The sequence below is a fragment of the Rhizophagus irregularis genome, chromosome 21 (assembly GCF_026210795.1).
Source record: "Rhizophagus irregularis chromosome 21, complete sequence".
In the NCBI taxonomy this organism is placed as follows: domain Eukaryota; kingdom Fungi; phylum Glomeromycota; class Glomeromycetes; order Glomerales; family Glomeraceae; genus Rhizophagus; species Rhizophagus irregularis.
The window spans coordinates 3,520,098-3,542,560 of NC_089449.1; the positions used below are offsets into that span (position 1 = coordinate 3,520,098).

Sequence of the window (22,463 nt, forward strand, 5' to 3'; positions counted from 1 at the left end):
ATTTTTGATGATATCTGAATCAAAACACATGGTTGTTCGAACATCTGTTAACTAAAAAAATAACACTCGTAGACAAGACGTAACTGTACCCCCGTGGAGCTGGATCCGGACCAACTGGAAGAGGTGAGGAATGAAAAAATATTAAGTCTTACTTTCTTTTACGAAAAAGTTTTTCACTTTTATAGTGACATACAGCATACATTTATTATGGACAGCGAGAATTATGCGATTACTGATCAGTTAAGCTGGGTCGAATTGGCCGACTTGAGAGTACATAAACAATGGAGAGGTAAGTGGTTATTTTCCGTATTGCTTTGCAATGTCTCCAGACATTCATTCTTCCAAGCATTACTATCTCGTATATTTCCTGATAGTTCCAATACCTACAATATTTTTGTCTGACAGGCGCATTATGTGACATCGATATCCTAGGGTCCTATGTCATGTGCTCTCTGTTGTGAAGATCATTAAACCTGCCATGGTATATGTTTCTGCGGTATGACGTAGTAGCTATCACATTCCATTTTGGACAAATGTTTGACACAGGAAGTTGCACGAAATTTCTATTTTGTTGCTAATTTCTTTTATCGATTTCTCGCCCATTTATATCTCATGTGAAACAATTATCAGAAAATACATAACTTTGTTACTAGCTTAAAGTGACCGGTAGATTACATCACTAGCATGTGACTGACCGTCTTGCCGCTCAACCACGCTTTTAACAGAGGAGGTTCTAGGAACCTAGGTTCTTGGGTTCAGAGTATCACATGATATTTCTGCCGCGGTGCAAATAGCATCTTTTTTGGTGTACTCTGTACAGTATACATACAGTGGTGAGCATTATTTTTGGAAAATGCTGGCGTTGTACATCTACTGCAGTTGAACTCATTTCGTAGACGTACTAAACTTTTACCGCACAGCTTGTGGTAAATAAAATGAGAATAACTTTACTTAGGCTTTTACAATTATCAGTTTTTCTCGTCTGCGGCCTTAATAGAAGCGGAACTTTGGTTCTTTCAAGTTATAGTGTCCCAAAAATATCAGAATAAAATGTTGCCATCACTATATCTCTACTGGGTAGTTTTGTTTGCTAAAACAATTACCTAATACTATTGATGTAGATGGAATAGTATTTATATGTCGATACATTTTCTTATTGCATAGGACACCAAGGATTTTCTGAAAGAAATGCGAAACCCAGATTTAGCGGCATAACAAAGTTTTTGTAGAATTACCGTATCTTGTATTATAGTTCTACCGTTGCGAATAATACTTTTAGGTTTTAACAATAGACACAATGTTGCCATTTCCAATGTACTATTTAGTATATTTATAGTGTGTACTTCAGGCTGTGCTTCTGCATACAGGAAATAATAGTACTGCTTGTTATTGATAATAAAATCCATCTGACTCAGCCACCTAATGATATGCTACAATAAACGATTCGCAGTTGATAGGAAACACTACCCCTATGAACTGACCGTCTTGCCCTATGAACCTAGGTTCCTAGAACCTCCTCTGTTAGTAACTGCGGGGTAGAGCAACAAGATGCTCTGTTTATAGGCTTATTAATCACAACGTAGAAATGTTTGTTATTGATAACTATTAATGGGTACATCTCTTCCTGGATGAAGTCCTAGTTAATCCAGTTCTAGATGGAATCCTGAAGGGATTCGCTTCACGAATCTAGGGTATGATGGTCAGTACGAAGTAGAGAAGCTCACTGTTTTCACTAAGGACCTTATAGAAAGGAGTATTGGTGCATTTAGATATTAGTTTTTTTTACAAACTCGCTTTGGTATTAATAATTAAACTAAAACGTTGTGTATAAAAATGGAGAATATTGAGTACGAAATGGGTTTATCAAGCGAATTCTACGAAAATAATGATTTGTACACTAAGTTGGTTATTCAGGATCATTCTGCTGATGGTTATAGGGTATTTGATTCTCTGGACGAATTCTGGGAATTCAATGATAGCGTCCCCTTACACTCACGCTGTTTCTCCGAAGTAGTCTTTGCAGACGCACCCCAAGCTCCCATAGTACACGTGGGGCTTTCTTCCCGTAATAAGATGCCTACGAGAAAAATCGTTGATATTATCCGCTCAGTCATTACTATCATGTTGGAAGTATTTAAAGCTCCGAACAGTTCCAGTTTGAACCAGGAACCGATCCGGAACTGGCAAAAAATTCGGTTCGGTTCTCAGTTCAGTTTTGGACTTGGAACCGTCCGGTTCAGTTCGGTTCTATCCGAAATTAAGAAAAAATTCGAAAAAACGAATATACGACTATCCAGTGATCGTACAAGGACGAGCCATAGCTCGTTGGAATCCTCTCATCGAGACGCGTCGAATGGTGGTAAAATCAAGTCTCTAGCATCGATATATCACGAGATAGCACATGGTGAGTGTTTCTTAAAAAATTTGCATTAGAAAACGATCCATTGATGCTAGAGACATGAATTTACCACCATTCGACGCATCTCGACGAGACGAATCTAATGAGCTATAATTCGGCTTTTTACAATCACTGGATGGTCGTGTATTCGTTTTTCGCATTTTTTTTTAAATTTTCGAACGTCAAAAATTAAAATTCCGATACAAGCGATTAAACGCCATCTATTGATCACACAAAGACGAATTTTAGCTCATTAGATTCGTCTCACTGATACGAGTCGAATGGTGGTAAAATGATGTCACTAGCATCGATAGATCGTTTTCTAATGCGAATTGTTTAAGAAACACTCACCATGGGCTATCTCACGATCTATCGATGCTAGAGACTTGATTTTACCACCATTCGACTCGTCTCAGTGAGACGAATCCAATGAGCTAAAATCGTCTTTGTGTGATCAATAGATGGAGTTTAATCGCTTGTATCGGAATTTTAATTTTTGACGTTCGAAAATTTAAAAAAAATGCGAAAAAACGAATACACGACCATCCAGTGATTGCAAAAAGACGAATTATAGCTCATTAGATTCGTCTCGTTGAGATGCGTCGAATGGTGGTAAATTCATGTCTCTAGCATCAATGGATCCTTTTCTAATACAAATTTTTTAAGAAACACTCACCATGTTCTATCTCGTGATGTATCGATGCTAGAGACTTGATTTTACCACCATTCGACGCGTCTCGATGAGAGGATTCCAACGAGCTATGGCTCGTCCTTGTACGATCACTGGATGGTCGTGTATTCATTTTTTCGCATTTTTCTTAATTTCGGATAAAACTGAACCGAACCGGACGGTTCCGGTTCGGTTCCATTTCGGTTTTTGGTTCTCCCGAACCGCAAAAAACCGAACTGAACCAACCCGTTCAGAGCTTTAGAAGTATTTCAGGCGAAATACCAAGACACTAAAAGTGTTCCAAAAACACCAAAAGACTTAGTGGTCATGGACGAATGCGGTCTCTCTACTCACGGGTTCTGGATTTACTCGTTTCATATACAGGCACCATTATTTACATTTAAGGGTTATGAAGAAGCATCTTTGTTTCTTGATAACGTAGTCCAGCGTGTACCAAAACAGGTTCATCAATCCATTTTTCTTCCTTATAGTCCCCACGTACAGTACATTCGTATACTCGGCTCCACGTTTAAAGATAACCCTAGACACAAAAAAATTTCGCCATATAGTCATCTTTTTGGAACAACTACTGATCTTCATCAAAACGCATTATTTGTCAACCATTTTCTTGCCAGTAATGTCTCGCAAGTTATGGACAAGAAAAGAGATAAATCTTCTGGATGCTGCGCTGTTCCTTGAAGAGACGAATACAGTGGACTAGATAGAGAAAATATCTCAAGCCAAGTTAACGAGGACACCTGTAACCAGAATGGCAATCACTTTACAGAAGAGATTGCTGACCTTCCTGTCACTGGAATGCAAAAGGCTAGACATGGCAGTGTTGTATCTGAGGACGCCCATTACCATTCGCATAACAATGATATTCATGAAATAGGAGAAGATAATGACACTGACCCGTCCAAGTTAGCAACGCATGACTCTGTTATCAAATTGGGAGGGGATATTAAGCAAGTTGGTGCTCTTGAAACAGAAAAACAAATCATAAAAAATGGCAGAACAATAGCCACTAGCGTTCTTCAGACCTCTAGTCATGACCAACCTAGTAAAATAACAGATACTAATAAAAGTAGTCCTAGAGAGGTGCATATGTCAGAATCAGTAGCAATACAAACCTGCACAAATACCTGGAAGACATTCTTAAGGAATACATATAATCGTGGTAATATAGACTCGGTTGGTTCGGCTAGCAGCAGTACAATGATCTGTAGAGGTGTAAGAATTCAATCAAGAATGAAAATATGTATAGTACAGTTTTCAGGTATGAGTGTTCGAGATAATAAGGACTCACCAGAAACGGGTTCCCCACCTCCGGCTTTTATTAATAAAACTCTGCTTTGTAGAGTCATCCTAGCATGTGTTTTACTGTTAGCAGAAAGAGTGAACTACTGTAAAAGGCACGTTGTAGAAATTCACCCTAACTGTCATCTATGACAAATGAATGCGTCCGAACCCTTTCAAGGAACTCTTGCGAAACCCTCGACACATTATAATTCGAAATCTCAGAAATCTTGGCAGTATGCGGAACTTTTGGGTGAAAAATCACAACATGTTTCATCGGCTAACGAAAAAAATCTTAATGAGCATTGTGCTTATTTATTAAAAAGAAAGCATTACGCACATTTCATCTCAGAACAGTCAGGAAGGGTCCCTCTATTTCGAATGAGTTTATCCCCCTGTCGGCAAAAAATCCTTCTAGAGAGGTGTTCATCCGGGAACTCATCAATGGAATCAATAGAATCCAAAAGAGATATAACAAAATAGTGCTGAAATGGTTCACAATAAGGGAGTTAGACATGCATACCCTCGTTTCTTCAATCAAACGCTTGATTCCGTTCTTTCCTGGTCTGAGAGTCTCCTTTCCCAACTAGCCTCACGTATCTATTGTCATGACCTTCTAGTACGTCGGACGGTAAAATCAAAGAAATTGTTATATTCGTACGGCAAAGCCTATTTGAGCAACTAAGGCACAGAAGTGAGAATACGTTTACTATGAAATATGGGGTTATAGTTTAACAGAAAATAGGGGCATAGGTTCCACAAAAAATATGGGGTTTTTGTGTCTGTCAGAAAAGATGAGCACAGCGAGCCCAGTGTACGTTGTAATAAAACTATTTCATTTGTCCGTCAAAGGAAGTAGATGTACATCCCAGAACAAGTTAATCGCCAAATTTGACCGATAATCTCTATCTCCCGTAACTCGACCATGCTCTACCGCAGACACACTTGTATAACTAAAATACATGATCAGACGAATTCAGAGAGACGGATGTCCCGCAATAACAATTTTGTTTGTAGCACAATGTATCATTAACTAGAATAGAGATTATGGTTTGTCCAATCATATTTGTAAGACATGCTACATGATACAACTATTCTACTTTTGTTTACTCTCGAATCCATGGCAAACTGTTATGGTAAACTATTATTTCGTTATTTCTTAACTTTGTAATGAAATGTGAACATAGTAGAACGACGGGAAACGTCAGTATCTCATGTTTTAGTGGAAGGCACGATCAACGGCCAAGAATTATTTGTTGAACAAAAGGTATGGTGAAGTTACGAAAATCAGCCCAGACTCATAATGATAAGATATTACGTGTACTTAGGAAAAATAGCAAGAAAATTAGTTGAACGTTGTAGCCATAGATACTGAAGTAATCGCATAATATGGAGGAATAATATGGAATAAAAGATCAAACGATAGAAAGTCACATGATTGGATAAAATTAACCGGAAAGGATAAACTTTTAGGAGAAGGAATGATCTACATGATGTAATGTTTATTAAATGATTAACGGAGAACCAATAGATCAAGTGGGGGGTTGATCGATGTGGCTCAGAAACCAGTTTATCAAGTTCAACAATAGGAACAATTAGGAGGAGTAATCATAAGCCACAAATGATAAATCATATAAAAAGGAAGGATAGCGAATTAAAGGAACAAAAAAAATAGGAACATGTAAAATATTGATGAACTGCAGCCGCAGTAGAAGAATAGCTGACGAGACGCAGTAGAAAAGGTAGCACAGCCACAAAAGATGGATCTTTACGATATAATATTTGAAAGATTATTTTATTTTAAAGAAAAGATAGCACAGCCACAAAAGATGGATCTTTACGATATAATATTTGAAAGATTATTTTATTTTAAAGAAAAGATAGCACAGCCACAAAAGATGGATCTTTACGATATAATATTTGAAAGATTATTTTATTTTAAAGAAAAGATAGCACAGCCACAAAAGATGGATCTTTACGATATAATATTTGAAAGATTATTTTATTTTAAAGAAAAGATAGCACAGCCACAAAAGATGGATCTTTACGATATAATATTCGAAAGATTATTTTATTTTAAAGAAAAGATAGCACAGCCACAAAAGATGGATTATATCTTTACGACATAATATTTGGAAGATTAATTTGAAGAAAAGATAGCGTATTAAAATAGTATAACATATTAGAAAAGATAATATATAAATAGCATATAAGATAGCGCATAAAAGATAACATATAAAATATTAGAAAGAAATAAGAAGTAAGAAAAGAAAGAATAAGAAAGTTGGTTTAAATAGGAGCGGAATGGGAGGTGAATTCCACAGTGGTCAGATACGATGTAAAACTTTAAGTAAATTAGTTAATTGTGAATTTTATGAAGAATAAATAAAATACCCTTTATATGAAAATTAATTGTTTCGATTGTTTTTGTTACTATTTTCTTATGATGAAAAAGTAATTTTGTTTAATTAATTGTTAGTAAAGCGTAATGTTATTTTAAAGGTAATAGGTTCGCCCTAAACTTTACTGTAATGTTCGTTTAATTAATCTTAATTGGACAAATTCATGGTGAATTTAATGTCATAACAAGAATTATGAAATGAATAAAATACAAACTTTTGTAAAGAGAACTATCGTATTTTGAAAGAAGATAATGGATGAAATATCGTGGCGAGAGCTATCGCAATTTGAAAGTTAAGTAGTAATAAAACTAAACCAAGCAAGAATATTAATGTTTCGTGGAGAACGAATATACATTAAAGCAGGGAAGCTTGTTTACCACCGGGTGGCAGACGGGGGTGACAACGTGAGTGTTAGTGTTTTACGCCACACCTCTTCGGGTATTCACCAGGCATCTTATATAAGCTACGTGAAGAATATAGTAATTCAGGCGAATAGATAGCTGTCTAATAATGTAACATCTGATTGATTCGCAGCCATACCTTATTCCAAAACTCAACAATGCTGTTTATCGCAGAACTTGCAGTCACAGACGTATTTTGGCAGTAACCTATTTTTATTGATGAATACGCTATTTTCTTCACATGTTATTGTTATACGTTGGGAAGAATCCTTTACAGAAAAAAATATGGTGTAACCAAAGTTAATAGACCGCCCGACAGAAAATATAAAGATCAGGTAGTTATAATTTCTGTAACAGACTGCAATGAGACAATAGCATGGCCAAATTGCAATATCCTTTGCTACATATACTGTACTCGCCTTCAAGCATCGCTCATCAAAGACCTGTGTACTTGTTATGGTATTACTCGATACATATTCAATTACGTTTTGTTATACCATGTGGGATTTTACGTATAGCTGTCCGTGCAGATAGTTCTATATACATAGATTAGTGAAAGTACAACTGTTACTTTTGTTGTTACAGTATCTGTCAATGCACTATGTAGCATTAGCATTACTCATGCCACTAACTTCTCGTAGGAATTACAGTCCCGCATAGGCAAAATAAGATTCAGTATGTCCTTATCATAGACTCCCACTGAAAATGTCGTATAATCTACAGCACTCCAAGAATTTTTACTTTTTCGTTAATAACATCTGCAGTACAGTGGAGTGTTCATCACCTCTTGTTACCCTCAAAAGGTTAAATGGAAAGATGTGGACGAAATGCCAAAACGAATTTCACGAATAATTCACGAATACCGAAACAGTACACTACATTATTCTGTTATAGGAAATGTATCGTTATTGATTGTAACTTCATGATCATTGGTAGACAGATCACCACTAATCTTAATTGTATTGTTTTCGTTTATACTAATGTCTACGTTGCCAGATTCTAACCCTAGATATCGCACGTATTGTGCTAAGACAGTGGGTTTAGCAACCAGCTTAATCTGTATATGGGCTTGTTTCCCTTAATCCTAATTGCTGAGATGTCGTTTGCTGGTTTCGAATTCAATGATCGCAAATAAACCCAAAACACTTTAGTTTTTTGGGATTCGTGCTCTTTTTCTGCTAGGCATCTCGGCCTCTTTTTTGTAGACGACACCTGATCTTTGTTTGATGACTTCTGTGTCTTTTCAAAAACAATAATCAGGTCAAGCTTTAGTCGGCTATTTTCTTCTAAGTCAGTGACAATCAGTGTTGCATTAAATTGATCATCTAGTTTGTACTCTAACACAAGCTCGAATGACATTGCCTATATATAGGAAACAAAAAACTATTTTCAATAAGAGCGGCCACTAACGATATATCAAAGTAGCCAAATCTGGGTGTTCTCTGTGTACTAAGTACAACTTCCTCCTAACCAAAAGTAACGAAAAGATCATTCACACATTAGTGTGTATTATCATAGCTTACCATGGGAAGTGTCATGCAGGAAATGACATTGATGCCAAACGCATGCCTGTATTTCTTGGACAACTGTTTGAACCGAAGTCATCGAGATAAGTGATGTCATGTGAAACTAAAAGGAATCCCTATCTCCATATGTTCTGACTTTTCTGGAACCAGTTATCGATGAACAAACAATTATACGATGTGAGTGAGAAGCGCACCCTATGGGCTTATGAACCGACCGTCTTGTCCTAGATTCCATCTAGAACTGGAATGACTAGGACGAAGTCCTAGAAAGAATGTATCCGTCAATTGGTTATCGCTTTTTTACTATACAAAAACCTTATCAATTACCTGACCGTCTTGCCGCTCAACCACGCTAGTTAAATAAGGAGGTTCTAGGAACCTTGGTTCATAGGTATGCGGAAAAATCTCCAGTCCATGTAATGGACCTTCCAAGGGAAGTGATTTTTTGAGGAACGAGGGGCTTTAGCCTAAGCGTCTTGCCGCTCAACCACGCTCTGTATTCGTTTTTTACAATTCTTATACATTATCAATTACGTAGATGATAAAATAGACAAATGTAGGCAAAAAAAAATCTCCATGATTTTTCGAGGTACAAGGAAAATAATGGAGTAAAAATAATGGAGGCTGTTAACAGGGAGGTTCTAGGAACCTAGGTTCATAGGGCAAGACGCTTAGGGTAGTCCGTTCAAATCTTTAACACGATAACTTTTACAGTAGCTGTGCTTTCTCGTGCACAATCTATTATGTTTCACCTAACAGGAAATATACGAAAGATGTCCAACTAATTGCTTCTTTATGAAAACAAATGTGATATACAAAGAGAAACGGTACTGCATTCACTTTGCGTTCAATAATAGCACAAACTTGTATTGTGACGTTAAGCACTTCAATATCAGGTCATTGTGTTGTCGATAATCTGGTTTCTAATAAACAGTACCAACCGGAAAAGTATGGCCTGAAAGTATCTTCAAAAGCACAAGTTCAGTTGAAAAAGATGATGATAAATGATAGCACTAAGAATGCTCGTCGCCACTAAAACTGTATCGAAAAAATACTTTACAGAAACTTCCGATTTTGCCAAATATATTAAACATATTACTGATAAATAACATTTATATATTCAACATATTGCAATGTTTGAAATATTGCTAATATATAGTTAATGCATTAATACAATATAATCATAATATGATTTTTATATGCCAAAATATATATTAAAAGTAAAATATAAACAATGTGTGAATAAAATATAATTGTGATATATTTAATATATGCCAAAATCAATGCTAAATATAAAATATAAATAATGTGTGAATAAAATATATTAAAAATATGATTTTTATATGCCGAAAATACATATTAAAGTAAATATGATTATTATATGAATAAAATAAATCCAAAATATAATTTATATATGCCATAATACATATTAAAAGTAAAATATAACCAACATATGAATAAAATATATCCGAAATATGTTTTTTATATGCTGAAATTCATATTGAAAGTAGAATATAAACAATATGTGAATTATGTGAATACAATATAATCATAATATGATTTTTATATACCAAAATTATATATCAAAGTAAAATATAGTTAACATATGAGGACTATATGTGAATATAAATATATAATACAATTATCATATGATTTTATATGCTAAAATATATGTACGTTGAAACTATCTAGTACAGAATTGATTTCATAAAATATGATAAACAGATAGAAATTACATAGTAAAAAATATAGTACTAGTATTTATGATATGTTTAAATTCAATATAATATGACAAAATTAAATTCTACAACTAATATAAATAAATAAAAACTGATCTAAAAATATGGTTATGATCTTATAAAAATATTACAAAATATGTTTATGATGTGTATTTATTTTTTATATATATATTAATATGCCCATTACTGAAGATACCTCTTTTTGTCACCGTGAAATAGGCAGAGGAACAACTGACAATGGCTTTCCTACTATAAATAAAAAGAAAAATGCCAATTGTATGTTATATGCCATACAACACTATAAACTGTCAAAAACCATAATAAATTAGCATCATACTATAATAATTACTAATAAAAAGAATTACAAAGAAAGAATTCAAAGAAAAGGAACATTTATAAAATTATTAAAAAAATTAATTAAAGAATAAAACTTTTTTTTAAAAAAAATGCGAAAATCTTATCCTAAGTTAATTGCATGTCAAAGAAAAAAAAAATTTAAAGGGAAATTATAAATGAGGAAAGAGAAAATTGTAAAGAAAAAAAATTAATAGGCTTGTAAATTTCTATTAATAAAAAATTTTTTTGTAATTGTTTAAAAAAGAAAATTAAAAAAACGTGAAAAGCTTATAGCTTATCTGTGCATTATCACATGATAATATAGTATACTGTATCTACTGTATCAACTGTATCATGAGCTAAAATAAATTACAATAAAATAACGCGTAATGATCAATATTAAACTTTTAACGCCATAACACGTGCACTATAAATTCCTTTTTATATTTCTACTTTTAAAGACATCTTTTCTGCCCACCACCCATTTTCTTTTGTTACAAAACTGCCTAAAATAATCTTCCTCCCCACTATCATATTAAAAAAATTATTAACCAAAATAAAAAAAGAAATTCTTAACTAGATCCTATACAGTTAGTGCTAGGTGACTTGCAAAATTACAAGATAGACTGTGAGAAATCAAAATTACACTAGTCTTTCCAGCTCAAGAAAAGCCATCATACTTAGAATTAGATGGTGATTCTTTAGTATCGTCAGACGTATCTGAACATAGATCAGTGTAGTGCCATTGACGTGCTCCAACTGTTGTGAAGTAGTCTGGCTAGCAAAAATTTCACGTATTCTTCTTCTAAACGTTCTCGTATATGCGATTTTTTCACCAAATGACATTGTCTGGAAAAGGAGGACATATGTTCATGATAAACATCTTGGTAGAAAGTTAAGTCTCACATTAATGCTTTACGGGTATTGAGGTGCTTCGTCTAGAACTGTGAGTACTATATGTAAATTCCGCATTACGATTCACTAATGATTTATATTTATGTAAGATGTACCGATATATTTTCTCTGAAACAAAAGTATCGTTGCATAGAGGTCTGACTGTACTTTAAAATGGTTAAATCAAAATATAATACTTTGGTAAAAAAAAAATATGTAACAATAAGTTTATGAATATTTTTATTAAATAAAAACTACAAGTAAAAAAGAAATAAAATAAAAAACAGAAATATTTCACATATTTCACATATTTAAAATATTTAAAATTTCATACATTTTAATTCTCAAACTTCATTATTCTCATTTGTTTCAGTTGCTTCATTTGTTTTAATGACTACAGTCTCATCGGTTTCGTTAGGTTCATTAGCTTCATTGGCTTTATTGGTCTCATTGTTTTCATTAGTTTCATTGTTTTCATTGGTCTCGTTGTTTTCATTAGTTTCATTAGTTTCATTGGTTTCATCAGCTTCATTGGACTCGTTGTTCTCGTAAATTTAATAAATTTTATCTAATTCATCTAATTCAAAGATTTCTTTACGTATCTAATATAAAAACCAAATGGAATACTAAGTAATTTTTCGGAATGTTTTATTCAGCAAAATATCCGTTCATTTGGCGAAATATCAACAAAATGGAATTCAGTGAAATGGATTTTGGCGAAAAGTCCCAACACCGTTTTAGGTTTTATTATACGCACGTATTTGTTCCTATTCAAAGATATATTAGTAATCGATTCGCATGTCCCTCTATATATTAGCTAACTAAAAAAATTGAAATCAGTCTTTATCGTATTATTTATTATTTTATTGTTCGAAATTAAATGTTTTCCACCCCTTAGTAAAAAGTTGTACGAATTTCATTTTATATTAAAATAAGGTAATATAATATTCATCTTATCCTACTTATTCAGATTATTTTTGCATTGATAAATAACAAAATTGGCTCTCATTTACCCTACAAAAAGTTTTTATACCAAATTATACCAAATGAGCTCATTTGCTCTAAATTGATCCAAATTTATGCAAAAAATGATCCAAATAATCCATTTGGTATAAATTTAGTATGAACACTTTTTATAGGGGCATTTATTGATTAATTTTTTAATTTCACGCGATAAATTCTTTCTTTTTGTTTATTTATTCACATGCAAACAAATAAAATAAAATATGTATAGTCAAAATATTTACTTATAAAAAAATAAGTATATATATATCCCAAATTCCTGACGTAATATTAGTAAACGATTAAACACAATTTTAAACCTTCTTAAAAACTTGCATATAGGTATCAAAATTATGACTTATTTTAATTTAAAATTATGATTCAATTATTATTGTTTCTGGTAATTAATATTAAATTACAAATTTGTAGAAATCAGTCAAATCACCTTAATATAATCAAGCATTATGAAATTTCCTATCTTTTTAACGCTCATTATCATTTTATTTGCTATGGCTTTTGTACTGGTCACTGAAGGTAAAATCTTGAAATATTAAACATGTTCGCATATACAAAATATAAACTTTAAGCAAACTACTTAATTGGTTACTAGGATATATCGCTAAAGTTAATAGACATATGGGCGGATTTTGTAAGATTTGGGTTACAGATGTTAATGGTAATTATGTAGCTGGTAATAAAAATTACCATAGATGCGACCTAGACACTAGATTTAGTATTGATACAGGATCTAGTGATGCATACTATCTTAATGCACATGTTAAAGCTAGTACTAAGAAAACAAAGCATCGTGGACCATTTGTGGCTGATGCTGCTATGATATTCGTGGTTTTACGTTTGATTGGACATTTAATCCTTACGAATATTGCGAATAACACGACGTAAATATCCTGAATTTATCACGCATATAAAAATAATGTAGACATGTTATTACTAGTTTAATATTACTAGTTTAATATACATGGATAAACATGTTAAAATTAATAATTCATCATATTGAAAATTACCGTACTTAAACCTTTTCCGTATTTCCACATTTTGATAGTATTCCGCAGTAAAAAAAAATTTTTGATTTTTTACTATACACTATATATGTATATATATGTATACTCAAAGGAAGACCAAACCAGATTTTAGTGATGGATACTTATAGTGCAACTCTTTTGAAGAAAATTTTCATACTGTGAAGATAATATTTTTGTGTTTTTCTGTCTTGTTGATTTGTGTTTAAAAAAAAAAAAAAAATTTTTTCTGCGTTGGTTATTCACGAACCAATCAGATTAAAATTATAGACCGGGCTGATTTGGCAAAACTTACAAACCGGAAGCTGGTAGAAACGTAATTGGTGGATCTCATTTCGCGGTATAATAAGTATGTTCCAAATGTTAAATGTATCAAATGTATCATAGTTTTTTTATATTACAATACTTAATAAATACTCCGCTATTTTTGTAACTATGAATAAAAAATACTACTGATACGCAATAGTATTAGGTTGTAATTGCATAGTACTTTATTAAGTCACAGAATCATGACTTGTTAAACCGGAAATTTAATTCATCACATCGTCACACCCATATTTATCTGAGGGACTTGTTTTTTTCGAGTAGGCAAAAACTTATTCCTCTTATTCGTCACTGTTTATTTTTACGTGTTAGTGTGCGGCCTGTGTGCAAAATTTTGCCAGTGCGAATTACTGCGGTATCATGACTTAACACGTGATTTTATTTCGACTGTGTGTCTGTTACTACCTGTCACTTTCTAAAGTTTTAGCTGGAACATTTTTCTTTTATAACTGAATAAGCATCTTTTATCCGCGATTCCCATAACACAATAATCATATCCCTCCAGGCAAGATATTAATAAAAATTCATTACGATCATATAACTAGTAGATGTCAGACTTTTGTAGTACCAATATGAGTGATACCGTATTAAATGGATTGCGAAATTAACCATTTTCAAATGAGTAATTATATTCATATTTTTATCACATTACATCGATCTATTAATAATTATCTAACATTAAATTATTAATATTTTTTATTCTAGACTTAAAGAGTAAAGACTACTCATAATGAAAATTTCATGCATCGAAATTTTCATAGTGGAAATTTATTGTCGTTAAAGAAGATCATAAAAAGTAGGTAATTGGAGATTTAAGATATTAAATCCCTACAAAAAATAATTCATTGAATAATGAAATATATGGAGTAATACCTTATGTCGCACCAGAAATATTTCAAGGTGTTTTATTTTCAAAGATCCGACATGTATTTTGGGTATAATTATGGGACTTGTAAACCTTTTTCTAAAGTTTAACATTATACTGAACTTATTTCAGATATTATTAATGTTATTAGACTTGAAATTACACTTGATACTCCTGAATGGTATGCTAATTTAATAAAAATATGTCGGAATTCGATTCTAACTTGACAAAAAGTACCTTCCAGGACAGAAATTAAAGAAACCATTGATGATTGGTACAAAAAACGTAAAAAAACCGACAAAATTTTGGCAAAAGCTGAAGAAAAACGATCAGAGTTAATACAATCGAAGTAACTTTGTCTCGAATTTACTGAAAAACAACGTCCTGGCGCTGTTTATACTGGTAGGTTTTTAAATTCTTAAATTTATCTATTAAATCATCATCAACGATATCAGAACTAGGAATGTCTGTATTTAATTGTTGGTATTTTATCTATTTTAATGGCGTAAAAATAATAATAAATAAATTTGCATTTAATTTTTTATAGTATACACTTAGATAATACTCCAAGGTATTGCTATGACCTTAATTTAAATTACAGTACATTAGGTTTTTGAATTTGAATCGTTGATTATAGGTTTATATTAAGACCATGTCCCAAATTATCGGCCCAATCTAATAATGCCTTATGATTGTACAATGATCTCTTAATTTAAGCCGATGGTAAGGTTTGGGACATGATTTGGTTTGGTCTACAACGGCTATATGGCATTTATATTCATAATAATTTATAATTAATAGAATATTGAAATAAACAGCTTATAACAATATTTTTTTTTTAAAAAAAGAAAATTCACATAAAAATAAAATTTTAAAAATATTTCGACTCTGACACAGTTAAGATAAAATGAATTATCAAATATTGCTTTTTATTAAATAAAATAAATATAATCATTTTTAAATAATTCTCTTCTAAAAGTAAAAGAAATTTTCAGGATTTAAATAAAGTAATTGAAACAATAAACTATTTGTATCATTTCACAATAGAAAACCCAATAAATATTACTTATCCATATTAATCAATGCAAATTTTGCTACTATCTACACTTTAAAACTGTTTAGATGTACAATAATGATTCCATTAAAATGACAGGACATGATCATTATCCTTCACTTTACAAGATCTGCAATATAATGAATAACGAATTCTTAATTTAGATTAATTTCTCCTCTCAGACTTTTCAGATTTAAATGATGATAATCCAAATCCAGGAAATTCGTCCGTATCGTTTAATGAAAGTTGTTTAGGTTCATCAGATTTAATTGATGAAAATCCAGACACATTTGATTGTTCGGATTTTTCAGATTTTAAGAATGATGATGGTAACCCATATCCAAGTAATTCGTCCGTATCGTTTGATGAAAATCGTTTAAGTTCATCAGATTTAATTGATGAAAATCCAGACACATTTGATTGTTCGGATTTTTCAGATTTTAAAAATGATGATGGTAACCCATACATAAAAGAAAATCGTTTAAGTTCGTCTGATGACAATCCAGGCACATTAGAATGTTCAGATTTTTCAGATTTAAATAATGATGATGATCCAGATACAGTAAATTTGTTCGTATCGTTTGATGAAAATCGGTTAGGTTCATCAGACTTAATTGATGAAAATCCAGGCACATTAGAATGTTCAGATTTTTCAGATTTAAATGATCCAAATCCAAATCCAATAGGTTTGTTCGTATCGTTTGGTGAAAATCGGCTAGTTTCGTCAGATTTAATTGATGAAAATCCAGGCACATTAGAATGTTCAGATTTTTCAGATTTAAATGATCCAAATCCAAATCCAATAGGTTTGTTCGTATCGTTTGATGAAAATCCAGGCACATTAGATTGATCAGATTTTTCAGATTTAAATGATGATGGTAGTACAAATCCAGTAGGTTTATCAGTTTTCAATGAAGGTTCAGAAGATTTCCATTTGAATGTTTTTTCTCCATCATTTGATAAAGATCCTTGAACCTTGTTTATCCTAGGTTCATCATCATGTTGTGATGAAGTTTGATTTGATTTGTTATGTTTAATCTTACGAGGGTTTGATTTGTTACTTGACTTACTATTAGGATCCAGAAGATTCAAAAAAGTTTTCAATAAATCTTCATATAACTCCTTTGGTAAAAGTTTTCTATAAGGTAATACTTTATCCATAAATTCACCAGAAGATAAATTATAAAATCTAATAAATGAGATACAATGTTGTAAAGTATTCTTTAAAGTTTTTAATTCATCTTTAGAATAATCTGTAAAATTGGAAGGAAATTCTGGATGTTGAGAGATTCCCCATTTAATCACTTTCTCCCAAATTTGAACTTCGTTCATTTCAAGATAATCATTTTGAATAAGAGAAATCAAAAGTTTTTCCGGAATCGAAAAAAATTTTGGTGAATTAAATATCTTATCAGGTTCATCAGATATTAGATTAGTACAATATTTTTGAAGTTCCAAGAAAGAATTATTTTCGAAACTTGTTTGATATACTAAATCAAAATTTTCTTCCATCCATTTTGTTTTATTTTTAATTAAAAAGGATTGTATATAAATGATTAATTCCTCAAGATTTAATTCATTAGCAGCAATCAAGATTTTAATGATATTATAAGTATCACACTTTTTCAAAGATATTCTACCTCCATAAATATATCTACCGGTATGTATAATAAAAATAAAAAAAATTTTTTTTTTTTTAATATATTTTTTATATATTTTTTGTTTTTTTAACAAATCAATATATTTACTGTAAAAATTTTGATTTCTTATTACCTTAAAATTATTTGAAAAATTTCGGGTGAAATATTTGGTAATTTAACTTGCGTCAAAGTTTCGTCATTTTTCTTTTTATTAGTTGATAAAATTCTTTTCAAATGAGGAGAACGATAATATAAAATAATGGTATGTGCACGAAATATTTTTATATATGGATCAATACCGACTTCAATGGTAACATCATGATACTCATCATCATTTAGAACTTCAAGTAAATTTTTAGATAATTTTAACATAAATTTATAATCATCCATTATAATTAAATTTTTAAAAGAAAAGAAAGAAAAGTAAAAAACAATGGAATCGTTTGAATGGTACGACGATATAAATTACAATAATTACAATAGATCCTCATGAACCTAATTTACCTCCTGCGTTTTATCTGCGTAACTACATGACTTCGAATAGAATAAATACAATTGTCCAATTCATATTCGTCTTGATCGTCGATCATACGAACCCCTTGAGCATCACGAGATTTTCGTTGGTCCAGGGTATTTTGTGTAAAAATCTTTTTACGTAGTTCTTAAATTAGAATGATATTAGTGTGATGGTTATAATTATGTCATGTACATGGTGGGTCAATCACGGAGTAGATTACAATAAAACAATTATTACGGTCAATTGCCACAAACATATATCTAAAAAAATAAAAAAATTTTTTAAATACTTTAACTTTGATCAATCTATATAAAAATTTTAGATAACATTTTACAAAAGTATAATAATTCTAATAATTTATTATTAAGATACAAATAATAAATTTTTGGCCTTTTATTTTAATGAGAGATCCGAATTTACAGTATATAAATAATATTTATTTCTTAATTCAAATAAATTACAAGAAATTAAATCTAATACTTGGACAAAAAGAAAAAATGATAAATAATAAACTATTGCCAAAATTATCTCAAAATTTACCGAAATTTTAAATGATCCTTACGTAAAAATGTTTCATGCTCTATATGATCAACCAAATATATTTCTTTTTCATTTGATAAAAAAGCTTTTCAAGTTCTATGTAGAAAATTAAAAATTATCTAAAAAGAATTATTCATCCATAAATTACTTGGAAGATAATTATAAAATCTAAGGTACATTATTATAAGATATTCCTTAAAAATTCTGAATTTTTTAGCGAGTCCCAAAGATGATTTGGTGATTGAAATGGCTTTCGGGTTTTAAATCACTTCCATTTTGCCTCATTATAAAATATCGCATTTCTCCAAAGAAATTCTTCTTCCATAAATATATCTAAAAAAATTATCAAGTATATTTCTGAGCAACAATAGCGTACAGTATTATTATATTTATTGTATAATCTAATTTCTTATTACCTCAAAATTATTTGAAAAATTCCCGGTGAAAATTCTTCGCAAGTAAAGACGATATCGTATTATACACGAAATATTTATACGTATGGATCAATTAATTATTATTAAAATATCATGAAAATTTTGAAATAATTTTTAGCAAAAGTTTATCATTAACCATTATAATTTGATTTTTAAAAAATAAAAAAAAATGTTCAAGGTGAACGATTTATAACTGCAGTTTAGGCTGTGTTCTTTGATTTTTGATCGTCCGGATCCCGGTTCATCCGTTTGGGGGCTCAGTCTTAAATTAACCAGAAATGCGGCTATGTTTTGTGGCTATACTCCTATTTACATAAGGCATTCTACCATATAAGGTAATAGATAATTTTTTCTTCGCATTATGGCATTTTATATTATCTATAGATAATTACGATTTTGATTTGGCCATCATCAAAAATCTTAATATTTTGTACGATGTACAGCATTAAAATTGTTTTTAATTAGTATTTAATACAATTATTTTTAACTTAGAAATGTTTTAATTTAATATGGATTTTTTGTTATCACAATTTTAATACAATTATAGACTAGTTCCTTTTTTTCTTAGCGGATTAATTTTAATTAAATTCTTTGATTATGTTTATGAAAATACTATTGAGATAAACCGCTAGTTTAGATTCTCGTCTAATACAACGATTTAAATATGTTAGCTCCTCTCGCTGCTGCATTTCTTTCTTCTACCGCATTTCGTGCGTGATACTGTTTTATCTACTTCTTCTTGTGGTGCCACTATATCTGCACATGTTCTATACTAAGATCATATATAATCTATTATATTAAATTTTTGTATTTAAATATTGTTATAATTTTCATTTAAATAATAATTTATGAAATTGGACGCTTTTTTATTTATAAGTTCTGAAAAAAATAAAAAAGATAAAATAATACGCGGTTTAAAATGGAATATACATAGAAAATGTAGGATTAGATGTAGCTTAGAATTTTGTAATTTTGTCTTTTTAATCTTTTTAAGATGGGTTGAAGAAAATATTTCTTTATTAAAAGTATGAGAAGATTTAGTTTGTTATTATCAAACTAGTAAGAATAATATTTTAATGGCCATTTGATGATTTGAACGAATAATATAGAAATTATTTCTACGGATTTTGGTATGTAGAACGGGTACATGGTTAGGTTTGTTCAATTGTATAAACGATCTAAGTATTTCCTCGATAATGTATAGTTTATCATTTATTATAAATTACTTACAAAGAGATGCGTTTATCAAAAAAAATTTTATTTAATAGACAAATCTGACGCGCTTCAGTTATCATCGGAAGCAAATCGCCGCCTAAAGCATAAAGGATCTCTTATTGCGAAAATAAAACGTTCAAATTATGGTACTATATTTTTCTGGACCATCGCTAATATCGGCTCTGAAATGGGAAATTTAATAATTTTAGCCGAAATCTACGATTAACAAAATCCTTAGATTTCGAATTAAATAATAATTTGTTGTACTTTATTTAAATCCTGATAATAAAATGACAAATTTTTCATGCTCTTATGGTTTTAAAAAAAGAATTATATAGAAATATCTGAAAAAATTTGATATTTGAAACTGAGCAATAACTATACTGATTAATTTGAATAAATAGGGTTGATGTTTCTATTTATAGAACGTTCGATCTTGACAAAAAAAAAAGGAATCAGCAATTTAAATCACGTATTTCTATTTATTAAACATAAAATATAACTAAATTTCATAAATTTTATTATTATTATGTTTCTTAAAAGAGATATAAAATTATGTCCAAGAAATCCATTAAATAATAATTTGAATTCATTATCATTTCTTACATCCTATCATATTTAGAATATCTAGGTGTTCTACCATTTCTAGGAAATCTAATGGGTTCTCGCGATTCTATGGATTCTTGTTGATTTTCATGCGAGCGGGATCCAAATATGTTAATCATATTCATGAGTACTGGTTGAGGCTCACTTTTAGCTGTACGAGGTTTTGACTTATTTTCTGGCTTACTATTTGGATCCGAAAGACTCAAAAAGGTTTTTAATAAATCTTCATATAATTCCTTTGGTAAAAGTTTTCTACAAGGTAATACTTTGTCTATAAATTCTTTAGAAGTTAAATTATAAAATCTAACAAACGGGATACAATGTTGTAAAGTATTTTTTAAAGTTTTGAAATCATCTTTTGAATAATTTGTAAAATTAGAGGAAAGTTCAGGATTTTGAGCGACTCCCCATTCAATTACGTGGTCCCAAATTTGAATTTCATCCATCAGAAGATGATCATTTTGAATAAGAGATATCAAAAGTTTTTCCGGAATTGAAGAAAAACTTGATGATTTGAATACCTTATCTGGTTCTTCAGATACTAAATTAGTACAATATTTTTGAAGTTCTAAGAAAGAATTATTTTCAAAGCTCGTTTGATACACAAAATTAAAATTTTCTTCTATCCAGTTCACTTTATTTTCAATCAAAAAGGATTGTGAATAAGTAACTAATTCTTGAAGACTTAATTCATTAGCAGCATTCAAGATTTTAATGATATCAGAAGGATCACACTCCTCCAAAGAAATTTTTCCTCCATAAATATACCTATAACGAAAAAAAAAAAATTTAATATAATTCTACTTTCTAAAAAAAAATAACGAACCATTTTATTGTATAATTTACCTTAAAATTATTTGAAAAATTTCGGGTGAAACGTTTGGTAATTTAATATGCGCCAAAGTTCCATCATTTTTCTTTTCGTTAGTTGATAAAATTCTTCGCAAATGAGGAGAACGATAATTTAAAATAACGATATGCGCACGAAATATTTTTATATAAGGATCATTACCAACTTCAATAGTAACATCATAATATTCTTCATCATTTAAAATTTCAAGTAAATTTTGAGATAATATTGGCAAAAATTTATTATCAGCCATTATAATTTTTATAATTTGTAATTTTTATAATGTAATGGTAAAAAAGAAAAAAATTAAAAAAATTTGAATACAATTGGGATACGTCAAATGATCAAACTTTATTGTAATCAATGTGTGACACGGCACAGTAACAATACGTAATTTTAGAAAATAAAATGATCGTATTTTGCATGGTAAGACGATAATAGGCTGAGTATAAGTATGACGTTAAAATTGATATTGAGTATAAAGTTTATACATTAGTTGTATGTATAACGTATAAATTGAATATAATATTATAGTCTTAGTATTTTTTTTTATACTTAATTTCTAGAAAAGTCGATATTCGATACTCGTGTTTGAAAAAAGTTTATTCATAAGAGAAAAATTTCTTGTATTACCAATTGATCAGCTGATTATGGTATACAAAAAACTTCTGCGCATGACATTTTACATAACCATATTATACACAGTAAGCC

General features: G+C 30.5%; 7 protein-coding genes across 7 annotated transcripts; 4 read left to right on the forward strand and 3 right to left on the reverse strand.

The window, feature by feature from the left end:
* Positions 1 to 3,395: 3,395 nt before the first annotated feature.
* On the forward strand, positions 3,396 to 3,767 carry OCT59_014165 (uncharacterized protein; the record flags this gene model as incomplete). Its single annotated transcript, XM_066141994.1, has 1 exon — positions 3,396 to 3,767. The coding sequence occupies one exon, from the start codon at positions 3,396 to 3,398 to the stop codon at positions 3,765 to 3,767; it is 372 nt and encodes a 123-aa protein (XP_066002066.1).
* A 117-nt stretch (positions 3,768 to 3,884) lies between these two features.
* Positions 3,885 to 4,520, forward strand: OCT59_014166 (uncharacterized protein; the record flags this gene model as incomplete). The annotated part of the gene is made up of 1 exon (XM_025325751.2): positions 3,885 to 4,520. One exon carries the CDS (start codon positions 3,885 to 3,887, stop codon positions 4,518 to 4,520), a length of 636 nt encoding a protein of 211 aa, XP_025179674.2.
* Positions 4,521 to 6,127: 1,607 nt separating this feature from the next.
* On the forward strand, positions 6,128 to 6,496 carry OCT59_014167 (uncharacterized protein; the record flags this gene model as incomplete). The annotated part of the gene is made up of 1 exon (XM_066141996.1): positions 6,128 to 6,496. One exon carries the CDS (start codon positions 6,128 to 6,130, stop codon positions 6,494 to 6,496), a length of 369 nt encoding a protein of 122 aa, XP_066002067.1.
* A 6,680-nt stretch (positions 6,497 to 13,176) lies between these two features.
* Positions 13,177 to 13,570, forward strand: OCT59_014168 (uncharacterized protein; the record flags this gene model as incomplete). Its single annotated transcript, XM_025325750.2, has 2 exons — positions 13,177 to 13,201; positions 13,278 to 13,570. 2 exons carry the CDS (start codon positions 13,177 to 13,179, stop codon positions 13,568 to 13,570), a joined length of 318 nt encoding a protein of 105 aa, XP_025179673.2.
* A 2,545-nt stretch (positions 13,571 to 16,115) lies between these two features.
* Positions 16,116 to 17,980, reverse strand: OCT59_014169 (uncharacterized protein; the record flags this gene model as incomplete). Its single annotated transcript, XM_066141997.1, has 3 exons — positions 16,116 to 17,072; positions 17,442 to 17,604; positions 17,724 to 17,980. The coding sequence occupies 3 exons, from the start codon at positions 17,978 to 17,980 to the stop codon at positions 16,116 to 16,118; spliced, it is 1,377 nt and encodes a 458-aa protein (XP_066002068.1).
* Positions 17,981 to 18,860: 880 nt separating this feature from the next.
* Positions 18,861 to 19,441, reverse strand: OCT59_014170 (uncharacterized protein; the record flags this gene model as incomplete). The annotated part of the gene is made up of 3 exons (XM_066141998.1): positions 18,861 to 18,980; positions 19,064 to 19,097; positions 19,395 to 19,441. The coding sequence occupies 3 exons, from the start codon at positions 19,439 to 19,441 to the stop codon at positions 18,861 to 18,863; spliced, it is 201 nt and encodes a 66-aa protein (XP_066002069.1).
* A 1,340-nt stretch (positions 19,442 to 20,781) lies between these two features.
* OCT59_014171 (uncharacterized protein) lies at positions 20,782 to 22,076 on the reverse strand. Its single transcript, XM_025316832.2, has 2 exons — positions 21,749 to 22,076; positions 20,782 to 21,670 (listed from the first exon to the last, which is right to left on the reverse strand). The coding sequence occupies exons 1-2, from the start codon at positions 22,003 to 22,005 to the stop codon at positions 20,899 to 20,901; spliced, it is 1,029 nt and encodes a 342-aa protein (XP_025179671.2). The 5' UTR covers positions 22,006 to 22,076; the 3' UTR covers positions 20,782 to 20,898.
* Positions 22,077 to 22,463: the final 387 nt, after the last annotated feature.

Coding starts and splice junctions, on each gene's coding strand:
- OCT59_014171 (XM_025316832.2), bottom strand. CDS start 22,005: ATGGCTGATAATAAATTTTTGCCAATATTATCTCAAAATTTACTTGAA. Junction 21,671..21,748: donor ATTTTTCAAATAATTTTAAG/GTAAATTATACA, acceptor TTTTCGTTATAG/GTATATTTATGGAGGAAAAA.